The sequence below is a fragment of the Rhinolophus sinicus genome, chromosome 8 (genome assembly GCF_057876585.1).
Source record: "Rhinolophus sinicus isolate RSI-liver-muscle chromosome 8, RSI-T2T, whole genome shotgun sequence".
NCBI lineage: Eukaryota > Metazoa > Chordata > Mammalia > Chiroptera > Rhinolophidae > Rhinolophus > Rhinolophus sinicus.
This window is the reverse complement of record NC_142508.1, coordinates 58,519,428-58,535,214: the sequence shown is the minus strand read 5'-3', so window position 1 is coordinate 58,535,214 and position 15,787 is coordinate 58,519,428. Positions and strand designations below refer to the sequence as shown.

General features: G+C 39.6%; 1 protein-coding gene across 3 annotated transcripts in view; it reads right to left on the bottom strand.

The window, feature by feature from the left end:
* ADAMTS18 (ADAM metallopeptidase with thrombospondin type 1 motif 18) overlaps positions 1 to 15,787 on the bottom strand; it is a 123,992-nt gene that overhangs the window by 63,521 nt on the left and 44,684 nt on the right. For 2 of the 3 annotated variants that reach the window (XM_088800226.1, XM_088800227.1), the window contains exon 4: positions 1,729 to 2,011. In XM_088800226.1, the coding sequence (XP_088656352.1) occupies positions 1,729 to 2,011 (283 nt within the window). Of the gene's footprint in view, positions 1 to 1,724; positions 2,012 to 15,787 lie in introns of all 3 variants that reach the window. The other variant, XM_019710943.3, reaches the window with a different exon arrangement.

Sequence of the window (15,787 nt, the reverse complement as noted above, 5' to 3'; positions counted from 1 at the left end):
AATTCTGGTTGGTAGAGCAGGCCAAGAAAAATCAATTTTGTGGGATTAGTCTTTAAAAAGAGAAAATGCTCATTTTATTTTATTGTGAAAAAAAACGGCAGAAATAGACATTCTTTGCATTTGAATTCATGGTAACACTTTTACATTATTTTCTAAATAAAATTTAGAAATACATACCCTGTAGAACATTGTCCAATGTTTTATACTCTTGTTTTAGCAACACAAACTTTGATGTAGCAGAAAATGAGTGGTCAGTAAAGTCTCTTTGGCCTACTATTGACTTAGTTATTGAGGCAACAGCATAGTCAGGGGTGATATTGAAAACCATGTTAAATACTTTGTAACAGGTAAGGTGTGGGAACCCTTTTAAAAGAATGGATACTGGCCTTGGGAAAGTAACTATGTAAACTAAAATAGAATTATATTAGTACTTTAACAGCTGGTACAGTTACATATAATAGTGACGTCTGCTCTCCAGAGGGGAATTAAAAGATGAAACCAATTAGAGGTAGACTGAAAACCTCAGGTTGGCTACTCTGATGAGTGACCCTGAGTTGAGCTTTGATACCTCATTGTCATTACCAATACCATTACAATTATTAGTAATAATAAGTAGATGTCCCTAAAGGAGGATATTTTAATAACATCCCAAATGTGAAAAACAGTTAAAATAGTAAAAACACTGTTTTTCATTATTGCACCCAATTGGCACTGAGATCAGTGGTACCGGTTCCCCTGCTCTGTGTGGGTAAGACCATCAGCTGGCTGCTCTGTCCAATCCATTCGCCACTTGCAGCTACTGAGCCTTTGAAATGTGGTTGGTGACACTGGAGGAACTGAATTTTAAATTTTATTTAATTTTAATTAACTTTAAAAAGCAATACCTTATTCGGTTATTGAAAAACTTCAGTATGTTTGGAACAACTTGAATATGTAAATCTACTTTTTCAACCTTAAATTTCGTGAAATCTAATACAGATTAAATATTTCCGGTAACAGATTATCATCAGACTTGAAACCATGCTCTAAGTGTAAAATAAATACTAGATTTCCAGAAGTGAATGTAAAACATAATTTGTTATACTGATGACACAGTAAGATGATATCTTATACATATGGGGTGAGATGAAATATATTATTAAATATAATTAAAATTAATTTACCTCTTTTTAAAATTTCTTAAAATGTGGCTATTAGAACATTTAAAATTACATAGGGGGCTGGCATTATATTTCTATTGGACATTGCTGGTCTGGAAAGAGCAGAAGGTTGTGCCTGGGTCAACAGACCAAACCAAGGGTCCTGCATTTCACTGCTACCTCCTCTCAGATGCCAATGTTGTTTCCTGAGAAGTTTTTCCTTCAAGTCTTCAAAAGGAACACTCAGCCCCACCTGCGGATTCACCTCTGATTTCTGTCATTACTGGAAAACTTAGTATTTTTCTCATGAGCACAGAGACAATATTAGAACTTGTGACTAAAAAGTAGGAGGTGCTAAAAGAACAAAAAAGCATACGAAAATCTTGCCTAGCTTAACCTCCCAAAATTTAGAATTGAGCACCTAGTGTTTCTCTGATAGGGATGATGACTGGTCCATCTCCAAGACTAATTTCTGGGGGTGCTCAGTGTAGCCCCACCTTAATTTGCAAAGTCAGCACACCGAATGGCACTCAAGGAAACCTATCGAGGGCCCCATAAGAACAGAACAAGAAAAAGTTTCCTTACATACATTTCTTGCGTCGTCCACAAAAATGCTGCTTTTGCAACCTTCGATGGTGATGCTCTGCTTCTTGACTCTGAGACGTGTGGGGAGTGTGACTTGGGATGTGACCAGGATAATTCCGGCTGGAGCCTGGGTAGCCATGGTAACGCTGGACCGTCTCCTCGGCCGTCCTTTTGTACAACACGTGAGGATGGTGGCCTGCAGGTGAACTGTAGTTGTGTGCCTGGGCCAGTAGCTGAGGTAATGGTGAGATGAGGAATTCATTTTTCCGTGTCCTTATTAGACCTGACTAAAAAACCCAAACACAAAGAAAACGTGAATGATTCCACGTATCCTTTTTTTATGTGTTGATTTTCAGCAACTGTTTATTGGCTACTCCCTGTGTGCAGGCACTGTCTTAAATGCTTGACATGTGTAACCTCATTTGATCTGCACCATTACCAGTGGCAATTCTTATCACCCCCATTTTACAGATGAGAAAACTGAGGCCAAGACAGTAAGTCTTCGGAAAGCTAGGATTGGCACTATCAGAGAGGAAAAATAGTTTTCCTTCTACCCTCTTAAGTTCTTGGCTGAGACACCCTTATTAAAAAAAAAAAAAAAAAAAGAGACAGACTAACAGGAGAAAAACAAACAGATGTTTAATAACATGTACACCTCTTGTATACATGGGAGATACCCAGGAAAACTTGCCAAAATGGCCCCAGCCACCACCTTAAATCTGTTTTTTATTACAGAGGCATCTCAGCCAAGAACCTAGAAGGTGTGAAAAGTTGATCTAACAGAGCCAGAGCTGCCATTCCAGAGGAACTGCATGTCTTACTCCTTGAACCTTTGAAAAGTGTAAACTGGGTAAAATAACCTTTGGACTGGGCCAGAGGAACATTGTCTTGCAAACAACTGTTTGTGAAACTAAGAGGAAAACAGACCCTGCCTGACCACAAGGACTGTTGATTGTGGACACTTTTTCTGCAGATAAAATCAGTAATCAGCCATGTACAACTAAAGAATAACTCAACTTGTTAGCACCAACAGAAATGTCTTTCCTCTATTCATGCAATCATTTCCCTTCCTTTTCTCATAAAAACCCCTTGTCCTCACCCTGTAATCAGGACACGACTTGGGTTTCCTGCCTGAATCTGTGCCCTGGGATTGCAATTCTGTGCTCTTAAATAAACACTTGTTGCCTCTCACTCCGGCTTTTTATTTTTAGGTTAAAAAGGATGAAGATAAAATGACTTTTCCTCCCCTATGCTCTCTTAGTGGAGTTTGCACACACTTCCTTCACCCGCAATCTTCTCACATAGATTTGCTAGGCTTTCGGTGCTCACTGCTTATGTCTTGTCGTAAACACCATCTCCTCAGAGAAGCTATACTCATGACCCTGTTTAAAACCACCCTCCCCCCACTTCCAAATTATTTCAGGCCACAGATTATTTGCTTTAGCCTATCTTCAAAGAAAGAAACAAACAAAATTCAACCTTCTGCCCACCACTTCGGATGTACAATTTCAATGTACATTCTGATGGCAGGCGCTGCACTGTCGTGTCCCTGGTGTATGTCACACGTCACCAGCCAATCAAACATCTGTTGAATAAGTGAATTAAAGAAACTCACTCAGAGTGGTGGGGATGCTGAGGCCATGCCAGCACCCTGCCTGCCCCCTTACAGCAGGGGGAACCAGAGCTGGGAAGTGATATGTTCAAATTCATGAAACCATGAATGCTTTTCACATGGCAGGAGTGAAGACAGAGGACTCCATGCAATACCTGATTTAAACCTGACAGCTACCCTGTGAGGAAATCACAGCTGGAAGCACAGGTAGAATTTGGGTCCCCCATTCCCTCAGCAGGGAGGGCCCTCACCTCTTCCAAGCTGTGTGAAGACAAAAGACACCATTTACAGTCTCCAACAGACACAGTGAACAGTTAAAAGAAAAAAAAAAGCGAATTATCCATGAAAGCCCTCCAGCCTTACTAACTTCCTAACTTGGTTAAACTAATATCAAAGGCTTAAACCACTTAAGTGTCTTAACTGGACTAACCGGTTTGGAAGCTTTCTTTTTTTCTCTCCCAGTTTCATGAGAACCGTAGACAACTCAAATGCAAAGTGAACACTTCTGCATTGAGAAAGTAATAATTAATAATAATAATAATAATATTGAATTGTCATCCTATAATAGTACAAACACACTGGGTCCACACAGCCCTCTATTTTTCAGTTCAGAGTAACAAGGACAAAAATTGAGAACAATTCTTTATAAGAAAACAGGGTTTTAAAGTGCTGGATATTAAGGAAGAAAACTATTCTTGGGGGTTTAGTTTGATGGAAAACATTGGGGGCTAACCAAATAAATACATTTTATAGTTTAAAAATATAAACCTAGTACATCTAAAAGGAGTCATCTGTTTATTTGTAGAAACTATGAAGCACTTTGAGTTACTGAACACATGCGACCTTCCGGCTAAATAGTGGTGAGCGAAACAGACACGAGCTCTCATGTGGCTTCTGATTAAATGGGGGAAGCAAGGATTAAGCAAGGAAAGATCACAAATGGGTATGAAATATTCCTTTGTGTAAAGCATGAAGAAAAACAGCAGGGTTCTCGGAGAGAAAATAACGGAAAGGATGAGGAAAATGGGGAAACTAACTTTAGAATGGGAGGTGATGTGATGCTTTTCTGAGACGGGCATTTTCACAGAGACCAGAGCCCTTTCCTGGTTCATGCAGGGGAAGCCCAGATGGAGATAAAAGATGGGCAACTCAGAACTAAGGCGGGAAGAAGCCAGTGAGAGAGAGGAGGGGATCAGAGACCCAGTGGCTAAGAAGGGGATGGGGCATGAAGACACCCTCAGGCTTCCCCTAGGCTAGAGAAGGAGAGGAAAGTCCCCGAGCCCATGAAGATGTGGGTGTCACAAGCTGAGTGCTGTCCTCAACTCCTCACCCATGGGGCCCCCTTTCACTCAGAAGACCAAGGGAGCTAGAGATAAAGATCTGGCAGCGCCCCCTTCTGGACTGAAGTGTCAGCTCATAATGTTGCTCCCACAATAAGTGTTCCATCTTCTCAATGTTAAAGACCTAAAGTCTGAGTCATATAACTTAGCTGTTAAGTTTAAACATTAAATGGATACTGACCAGGAGTCAACATTTTATTCAGATCATATTTTACCATTTTATACTTTTAAAAAGGAGATACTATGTTTTATTTGTTGCCAGTTGTTTCTTCTTTTAGATTTCAATGGCCAAAATAATTCTCAAAGAATTCATGTCAGATCTAAATCACACTTCAAGAAAGCCCCCTCAGTTTCCCTTTTAAACAACCCTCCCTCTAGGTCATAATTAAATGTGCTCAAAGTCTTTACATTTAACACACCAAAAAAGGAAGACTGCAGAATCCAGAAATAGTTGATAAATTAAGTGGTGGTGTGAAAGCACAATTCTTTTTAAAAATTTCAGAGTGAACAACCTTGAAGATAAATGAAAACTAGGAAGCTGTATGCTCCCTGAAGGCAGGGTCCATGTCTTAAGTGACTCGTATCCTAGCACTTATACCTGTTAAATAATGAAAGACTAAAAGGCTTAATGGATTAATGATGTTTGCGAAAAGTGAACCAGAACTTCAAGTGAGATAATACATCTTAAAGAAATACCTTGAAATAATAATAAAGAACCCCATGGGCAGTATCATTATTCTATTTCTATTTTTGGTAAAGACTAAATGACAGAACAACAAAGTAGCTCTCATGAGGCTGGTTGGAGAAATACTGGCAAAGGCATACATCTGTGGTTATCAGTAATCAAATAATGCAAAATATTATCATTGAATAATGGCAACTGTTTTTCATTTTTCAATTTTTAACCTATCTCCGAAAACAGCACCAGGAAAAAAAGTATTGTGACTTCAGTCAAGATATCACATTCTTTTTTTTTTTTTAAACACTATTATTTTATCCAAACAATAGCACTACAAAATAATTGATTTGTGGTCCAACATGCATGAGGACACCCCAACGGAGAAATCTCAGTTCAGAATAAGGAAAAAGCTTAAGAAAGTGTAGTCAATATGAAACAGAAATCCACAGTCCAAGGGTTGGGGGAGGAGAGAGACAGCATCCAAGAAATGAAAGCCTAAGAAGGAAAAGGCTGAGAATGTCTTTAATTAAGGAAAACCATCAGCATGAGGATGTTTTAGGATTTTGTGAAGAAGTAACAAACATTAAGATAAAATGGAATTAAGGGACATGTTCAACATAAAAATGAAACAGTTTAGAGGTAAAATTTAAGCTCTGCTGCTTGCTGGCCAGGTTTAAGCATTCTGAACTTCTGTTTGCATTTTTTTGTTTTTCTTTTTTCCCTTCTGTGAAATGGGAATGAAAGTATCCCTATTTGGGGTTTCTCATTGGTTAAATAAGTGAATATTTATCAGGCACAGTGCTAAATTGTGAATTGCTCAGTAAATAGTAACGTAAAAAAATAGAGCCATGGTGACTTTTCAAAAGGAAACTAGAGACTTGAGAATATATAAAAAATTGTTTACCATGTCCCAGGTAAGAACAAGCAGAACCATGTAGGCCAATGATCAGGCTGAGGAGACAAAATCTGATGTTATTTTTCCAAGAGTAAACTGACATTGATAGCATCCTCAATTCTCTATAAGGTACACAATTCTAAGAAATCTAAATTGAACTTTCTGCCATCTGTATCTACACATGTGGAAATGGTTTAATAGATAAATTGCACAGGTTCTCACCTATGGACATAGATTTTGAAAAAAGAATGTGTGTTCAGGATTCCCTATGACTGTCAAAGAGGGAAGAAATCTCTTTGGGAGAAAAAAAAACTCAAAAATATCTATGTCAACAAAAATCTGTCATTTCCCATCTATTCGTTGAAATCAGTATTACCATCAACAGGACTCACAATAGAATTATGATTTAGAAGGGAATGTATGTTTTCCAGATTCATATACACAGTAATCTTCCTTCAAAAAACTGAAAAGCCCAGTGAATCCAAATTTAATCAGCTACTGTCAATATCCCCAAATTGCTCACAGCCTGGTGGTGGTGGTGGTGGTGGTGGTGGTGGGGCGGGGGATATGAAGCTAATAACAGCCACAAAGTATTTTCTATTCTGTAGTGGTGAAGGGCCCCTTTCATCCTTCCCCTTATCTCCTAGGGAAGTTTACAAAGTTCTCAGACACTCAAGTCCCTAATTTGTAAAATAGGGATAATAATAGCACTTCCCTTAGAGGATTTTTAGAGGATGAAATGAGTTAATACTTTGAAGGTGCTAAGAACAGTGCTTGGCACAGAGAAAACACTCATGACATGTTTACTGTTATCATTACTATATTTGATGATTGGAGGGAACAAATCAGAGAAGTCATGCCTGTTTCTAACTGTGTATTGTGATTTTTCCCTTCCAATAACACCTGTAATTCTGGAAAGTGGCGTAAATATTCCTTCCGTTTATTGAGAAGAAAAATGAGAGGACTAAATGTGGCCTTAAGACCTGAAAAGAGACATATTAATGAAATTCTTGCAAACATAACTGACGATATTTAAAGACAGAGGAAAAATCATGAATTTTCTACCGGAGAGAGTTGCTTCACCCAAAGATTTGGTTTTGATTTGTTTGTTCATTTGTTTTGGTGGGGGTGGGAATGGCAGGTGGAAAGGAAATCACTAGACTGCTCCTCTTAAATGACCCTTTTGGACCCATTAACTTCTTGTCCATAAAGTTCACAGGTTAACACGTTTAAATCCAGCCTTCATCCAACCTGAAGACCCGATCTCGTATCCACCTGCCCTCCACTAAAAAGAGGCAGCGTCATGGAGAAAGGGTCTTAAAGAATTAAATGGATGGTTACTGCTGGGAGAAAATAAAGTAAAGTAGACTTCTGGAGAATATGGCAGAATGCACCATGACTGTGGTCTGAAGTGCGCAAGTTACATGTTGGCCACCTGTTTAAATGGGACAGGTAAAGGCCCACCTCCTCCCAGTGAACACCTGCGCAGATCACTCTAAGACTGTTCAACAGATGCTCACTGAGCAGTCCACCTGTGGTACGTGCAGGTAAGTCACTGGGCAAAATGTTTTCCCAGGTGACCCCTGAGCTCAGCGAGGCAGGTAGAATCTCCATGCACTCACAGTCAATATGGCTTCCTGAGTCACACTGGTTATGACAGATTAGGGAAAAAAAGGGCCAAAACTCTTGCTTCAGAAGTTCTTAGAAATGCCTGGCATTTTTCTCTTTCCTAGCTTGGGATGCTCAGCTACTTCTTCAAATACTCCAGTAGGGTCAAAATGAACTATCCTTTTCTTTCACTTACTCTTACCAAATTTGGTCCCAAAACAACATTAACCAGCCTGGCTTTGACCCTGTGCAAAGACTTACGCTACTGACATAAAGATGAATCATCTCAGGCCCTTCTTCAAAGCACTCAAACTATAAACTGTCTGTACTGGTATCGATTATGTCATTCTAGTGGCTCTTAAGAGATATTAATAACACACTGATGAAACGTACTTATTTGGTTAATTAACATTTCTACTGTAATAAACACTTAACGACTTCAACAGCCCAAATCTCATGAGACCAAAATGCAGTGGCTCACAACACAATGGGTGGAATGATGCGAGCCGTTCTGTCCAATGTGTGACTGTGTCCATTTTCAGAAGGGCATATATTCCTAAATGGCTCTGTTTATTTTTTAAACAATGTATTAATATCAAAATGGTTGACATGTTTACCGTGGCCTATTACATTTTAGTATTAATTTCAAAAAAATTAAATCCACAAATGTTCATACGTGCACACAGTTTTTATAAGCAGTCACAATCTATGTTTCAACATTTGTAAACGAATCCAAGTAATTTAATCATGATCAATAGATGCCACTGAGTCTCTCTCCTTTTCCCCCATCTTCCTTCACTGCCCCCACCTGGAGGAACAGTTCATTGTTTCCTGTGTATCAGATGCTGTGCAAAACATTCTATCTGCAAACTCTCATCTGTTTCTTACGACAGTCCTATTTCATGGGCATTTTCTCTGTATCCCAGGGCTGTCTGACCACACAGCCATCCTTGCCCTTAAACACACATCCATTAGGATTCAGGAAAAGTTCCAGAAACACTGTATTGTATCATGGAAATTTGCTAAGAGAGAAGTTGAATATTCCCCTAAAAGATAAAATAAAAACTTAAAAATAAGGTAAATATATGCGGTAATGAATGCGCTCATTAACTTGATGGAGGGAAATCCTTTCACATGATTTTCAAATCATCACATTATATGCGCTAAATACCTTACAATGGTGTCAATTAAAACGCAATAAAGCTGAACAAAGAAAAGAAAGATTCAATATGACGTTTTGGGTGGGGGGGGAGTAGGGTAGCAACTCAAATAAATACTCTTAGGGTATGTCTCTTAAGAACAAAACACTTTTTGGGCTGGCTTAATGTAGGTCGTAACTTGTATCAATTATCTTTTTCTGCCCCTTAAGATGGATCCAAAGAACACAGATACCCATAACACAGGTCTTCCAGAAACGAAGGCTAGGATCAGGTAGCACTAAAATCCGAGTGTCATCCCTTTGGCTTACTTACCTTCTCAATTGTACACCAAAGGGAGAGTGTTCAACAGTGTCACTGAGAAAGCTTCTCCATGGATCTGAAGATAACTGGCTCAATTGCTCTCTGGTACGTACCCTTACAGGACATTACTAATCTAGTTCAGATTCACCCCGCGATGCTCTTGCTTTCTCCCTTCTAGTGTATTGCAAGTACTTCCAGGGCAGGGCTGGGCTACTCTGCTTTGCAACACCCACAGCACGTCCTATATGTCAGAGATACTCCACAATATCTTTGGGAGATAAATACACAAAATAAGAAGGAAGAGGTACCCCATCTTCCCTCCCCCTCTAATAGCTGAATATGCCCTGACAATCAACAAGAAGGACAGATGCCAAAGGTGCATGACTCTTATCAGCAGTTTGGTCATGAAGACTTTCTTACCTAGGGAAGAAGCTATATAACAGTCTTGTGTCCCACAATCCTCTCTGCTCCAGCCTCTCCTTGAGAAGCAGATCAACTCAAAGGAAGCTTCAGAAGGATGTCATTTGGAAAACACATGATTGCCACAATGGCCATTGGTTAATTGTGAGGAACCAAGTCAAGATAGCTAGCATGTCTGGATTTAATAGAAACCAGACTTTCCATGAACTTCACATGAGACCACGCAGCCAGTCTTTCTCCCTAGATCATTCCAGACTTTGGTGCTGTGTCTGCTGCTAACAGTCCTCCTCCATCACATGTCAGCATCCTCTGGAAGCGGGGAGCATGCTAAATGTCTGGGAGAAGATGGTCATAACTCACATCCATTTACATAGTGTTTTGTAATGTCAATTTCAGAATCCAACTTTGTGCTCCCAACCCCAAATTCCCATTTTATCCTAACAACAGTCTACCGAATGTAGCATCATGCGGTTAACAACGTTGACCAATTTCAACGTATAATTGATCTCTTGAGCATCTAACTCTGCCCTTCCCTACGTTCTCATTCCAGCTTAGTTATGGACCACCCCAGGCCTACAATAAAGCTCTCTCATCTCCCTGTGGGCAATCCCTATCCTCTCTTGCTCCAAAGTTACTTTTGTAAAGCTTCGTTTTGAACAGGTTCACATTCATGCTGCAGTATTACAAGATGAATGCCAGTACAAGAAGTAGGGATTTCAAACCACTTTGCAATCCAGTCCAATCTAAATACAGACTCTGGGAGCTTCTCTACCCATCTTCTACACCTTTTTACAGAAGTCCAGGTACACTGGCTCCATCACTGTCCCATGAACAACACAGACAAACTCCCATTCCAGGACCTTGGTGAATGCTGTTTCCTGGATCTAGAACGTACTTTCCCCAGATACCCCACTTCGTTTAGATTTTTGCCCAAAGGCTACCTCTTCAAACCACCCCATAAAAATAGAGTAAACCTCGTCATTCCCCCATGTCAGTCAGCTTTAGTTTTCTGTGCAGCCCTTCTCATTACTTGATGGTTCATCGTGTAGCGGTTTTTCTCATGTGTTTATTGTCCGCCACTCCTATTGGTATTAGCTCCATAAAAACTAGGGCTGTGTCTATCTTGCTTGTTTTCGTATGTCCCGTGTTTGGCACATGGTAGGTGCTCAGTAAATATTTGTGGAATTCATTAATGAGCTAGAAGTAAGGCAATGTGTTTGGTACTAAGGGAGACATAAAAACAAGCATGACGTTGATGGACTTAAGGACATTTCTGCAACAGAAGACAATCATATAACCAGTTAATCAGATATATTATATCTCGGTCCTGATTTATCATCCCAATTTACATGCTCCTTGAGTAGGCTCCTTTACCAACCTCTACTTTGCCACAGCACTTATCAAAGGGGTCTTTTATCCTCTCCTTGCAACGTAAATGCCTGCAAAGTAGAGACAGTATTGTACTTGACTTTATATCCTTGGTACTCACATGGCATTGGCATGACATGCAAATCATACTGACTCAATGAAGGACTACACAAATTCCTGTGGACGTACAAAGTCAGGGCAGACCACCTCTGAGGATACTATTCAAACACTTGTATAGTAAGGAACAGAAAGTTTTGAAGGAAAAAGCCATAAGAATTGATCTGTTTTATAGAAACCTGCCTGGACCCAAGTTGTAAAAACTCTCTGCCTCCTGTAACAGTGAAGGATAAACTAATTTGACATTTTGTTTTGTCAGGTATGATCATGAAATATGACAAAAATTTAGACAAGACTAGAAAATTATATGACAAGCACACATTAGCTAATATCCAATTTATCAACTCATACTACGCTATCTTTGCTTCAGATTTCTTTTCTAAAGAGCCTAAATATTGTAGATGCCCCTGAAAATAAGACCTAGCCAGACCATCAGCTCCAGTGCATCTTTTGGAGCAAAAATTAATATAAGACCCAGTCTTATACTATATTATGTTAGATAAGACAGGGTCTTATTATAGTAAAATAAGACTGGGTCTTATATTAATTTTTGCCCCAAAAGATGCATTAGAGCTGATGGTCCGGCTAGGTCTTATTTTTGGGGAAACATGGTAAACATATTCAAGTATGGACATCTAAACTCTCAGTATCAAATCAACTAAGGTGCATATTTCCATGTAAGAGTGGAATCCCCTGCCATCAAACCTCGAACTCCTTATTATCTGAAAATCAATAATCAATATACTAGTGGTGTCTCTTGCTATTTAAATTCTCACTATCCAAAGGTACTTGGTTTCCAAGTTTAGAGCGTAAGGCATTTATGTCGTTGATGGTTAATACACGTTTGCTGAAAATAGTGATTTTCCTTGGAGGAACAGCGGACATGGGTCCTCTCACTCAGCTAGAGCTGCATCAACAGTGTCTGTTCTATTTGCAAGATAGTGGAGCCATCATTTTGAAATACATGATGCTCCTCCATTGCCAAGGCTGCTGCCTCCTGATACACAGCATCAGGAAGACATATGTTTATACTTGTTTCTGTAGTGCTGATGGCTTATGTCAAGCCCTCCACCCCACCTTGCCCTGCCTACGTTGGAACTGACAGCAGTCATTTTTTCAAAAGACAGCTGTAGCTGGAAGCCATGCCAATAACCAGCTGTTAGAGAGATGATGAAGTACGCCAAGAGGCATCCACCCATTGGGTAGCTGTACAGAAAGGCTAGGTGACTGACTGGACTTCCCAAGCTCTCCCAGGTGGTGTGGAAGAGCCAGAAATGAATGCTGAGTGTACAAATGCATTATTATTTACTACAGTTACCATGCTGTGCAGATCTCCTGAACTTATTCATCCTGCGTAACTGAAACTTTGTACCCTTTGAACAACATCTCCCCATTTTCCCTACCCTCTGGTCCCTGGTAACCCCCATGCTATTCTCTGATTCCATGAGTGTGGTTTTTTTCAGATTCCACATATAAGTGAAATCATGTAGTATTTGTCCTTCTGTATCTGGCTTCTTTCACTTAGCATAAGGTCTTCCTGGTTCACCCATGTTGTTGCAAATGACAGGATTTCCTTCTTTTTATGTCTGAATAATATTCCATTCTATTTGTATGACACATTTTCTTTATCTACTCATCTGTTAATGGGCAGTTCACTTGATCCTATATCTTGTCTATTGTGAATAACGCTGCAAAGAATGTGGGAGTGCAGACATCTCTTTTAGATCCTGATTTCATTTCCTTTGAATATATGCCCAGAAGTGGAATTGCTAGATCATGTAGTAGCTCTATTTTTTTTCAGAAATCTCAATATTGTTTTCCATGACTGTACATTCCCATCAACAGTATACAAGTTGTTCCTTTTCTCCGCATCTTTCCCAACACTTATCTCTTGTCTGTTTGATAATATCCATCCTAATAGGTGTCAGATGATACCTCATCATTGTGGTTTCGATATTCATTTCCTTGATGATAGTAATGTTGAACATTTTTTCATAACCCTGTTGGCCATTTGTATGCCTTCCTTTGTGAAAAGTCTATTCAGGTCCTTTGTCTATTTTCTAATCAGGTTATTTGTTTTCTTGCTATTGAGTTCCTTATATATTTTGGATATTAATAACCACTTGCCAGATGTACAGTTTGTAAATATTTCCTTTCATTCCATAAGTTGTCTCTTCATTTTGTTTATTGTTTCCTTTGTTGTGCAGATGCTTTTTAGCTTGATGCAATTCCATTTGTCTATTTCTGCTTTTGTTGCCTGTGCTTTTGGGGTCATATCCAAAAATTCATTGCTCAGACCATTATCAAGAAGAATTTTTCCTATAGTCTCTTCTAGTAGTTTTACAGTTTCCAGTCTTAATTTAAGTCTTTAATTCACTTAGCTTAGCTGTTGTAAAGGTATTTTCATGCATGGGTGGTTGTTCACATTGAGGCTTCTATGAGGGAACAAGCACCAGAAGCTTCTACTCTACCATCTTGCTGACATCACTCCCCCTTAGTAGGTTTTGTTGTTTCACTCTGTGTTAACATTTTTTTCCATGTATGAATTTGAACCCAATATTGTCATTTCACCCAATTTTTCAAGAGAAACTCAGAAATTCTGTTTTGTATATATAACTATTGGACATCAGCTAAGGAGTGGTATCTCCTAAAGACATGGCATATGCTCGCCAGTTCATCAGCCCCACCCTTCCCCACTCCCAGCATTACACCCCAGTGCGGTGCCTGTGGACATTTGGCTTTGTGACCTCTGCCCTAATTCCACCCTATATTTGATTCACTGCTTGTATAAAAGTCCTGTTTTATTATCAGAGACATTTCTTTTTTCCTTCTTTTCTACCAGCCAGATCAGCTAGCACAGTGCCAGCTCCACAAATATAATCATTGACAAAAAAAGTATCTGGTTATGAATGAAGAGTCTATATTGAGCAAAGGGAAAAGAATTGGGATTTTGAGTCTGGATTTAGATTCAAATTCTGACTCCACCTCTTAAAATCTTCGCAACCTCGAACCATTTGTATTACCCCTCTTAGCCTTAGTCGCCTCATCTGTAAGATGAGAACAACATAGAATTCTATCGTTTTAGCATTGTTTGGGGTTCTGTCAGGTAATGCCTGAAAAGCACACCGCTTGATGACAAACATTCATTAAGAGATCAATAAATGGTCAGTGCCTGCATGATGCAGGCTGATAAACACTGCCTTCTTAGAAAGTCAGAACAGAAGCCTCGTTTATTTACCTTATAGAGTCTTTGAGTTTGCAAATACTTGGTGCTTTCATGCAGAAACTTATTACAGAAGCCTACAAATGGATAAACATTTCTGTTCTGTGAACTAAACTTGCCTTCTGTAGCATCCAAATTACTACACCAAACAGATGCAGGGGATGGAGGAGGGGAGCCTGAGGGCAGAAATAGCAAAGAACCATTTGTATTAAATTAAAACTAATACCCTCCATCCAGATTCAGCTTCAGAAGGACATAAATAAGATAGCATGTCAGGCAAACACATATGCTGTTAACTCGTTAACATATAACAGAACGATTAATTGAATATGTGTGGTGATTTCCAAGTTTTTCCTCAGGCTCTCATAGTTTCCTTGGCTTGTCCAACTGTCATGCAAGTGCTCTTCCTGTTTCAAGCGCAGTGTGGCAGGAAGAAGAGAAGAGAAGTGGTTTTCTTGCCAAATGTTGGGTCACTTCCATCTGATGTCAATCGTTACATATTAGTCTGTCATGGGTCATGGATCAGCTTACAAAGTTATTCAAAATGTCAGATGGCTCAGGCCACACTTGCCCTAGGATAAATTAGACTTCAAACCAAGCATGTGTAGGCTTCCAGATTACTAATAAAAATGGACATCGAGGTGCCTGGAAGCAATCTTGAAATGCACTATTCAGTGTGTGCCCACGAAAACAGCTCTATCATAACTCAGCTGCTCATGCTTCAGACGCTGACTGCAATTTACTCCATAGCCCATTCTTTTATTTAAATGTAAAGCTTTTAAAGTGAATTGCTTTCGCTATCATGTCTCTTTAATCAGAGATCACAGACTACATATCAGTGGTTTACGGTGATCACATCAAGAAAATCAGCAACAGGATGTTGAGCTCTTTAACTTCTGCCAACAAACGAGTTTTGTTTGTTTCTCCAGCCATGGCTAAGATAACATGTGTACTGGGATTACAGCTCCTATCTTACATTTGTCCATCAACAACCAAGAGTGTGAGTAACACTGTACCTTTGCTATCCAGTAGTTTATTTGCCTGATGACGGCTGCCCTCACTGGGGTGCTGCAAACTCACCTCCACAGCTTGAGTGAGAAAGCCTGCTCTGGTATCCTCTCTGGCTCTGTCTCCACCACTATACCCACCCCCACCCCCACCCTTTAATACTTCCCAAGCAGGAGGCAGGCCTCTGCTCTTCTTTAGACTTGCCAAACCTGTTTGGGGTTTTCTCCAACAGGAACACGGTAAACCCCAAGCTCTCTGTAAGGCTGGATTCACCTTCTGAGAAAGTTCTTCTAATTAAAAACACCCCTCCTAACTAACAGCATGACTGTGGGC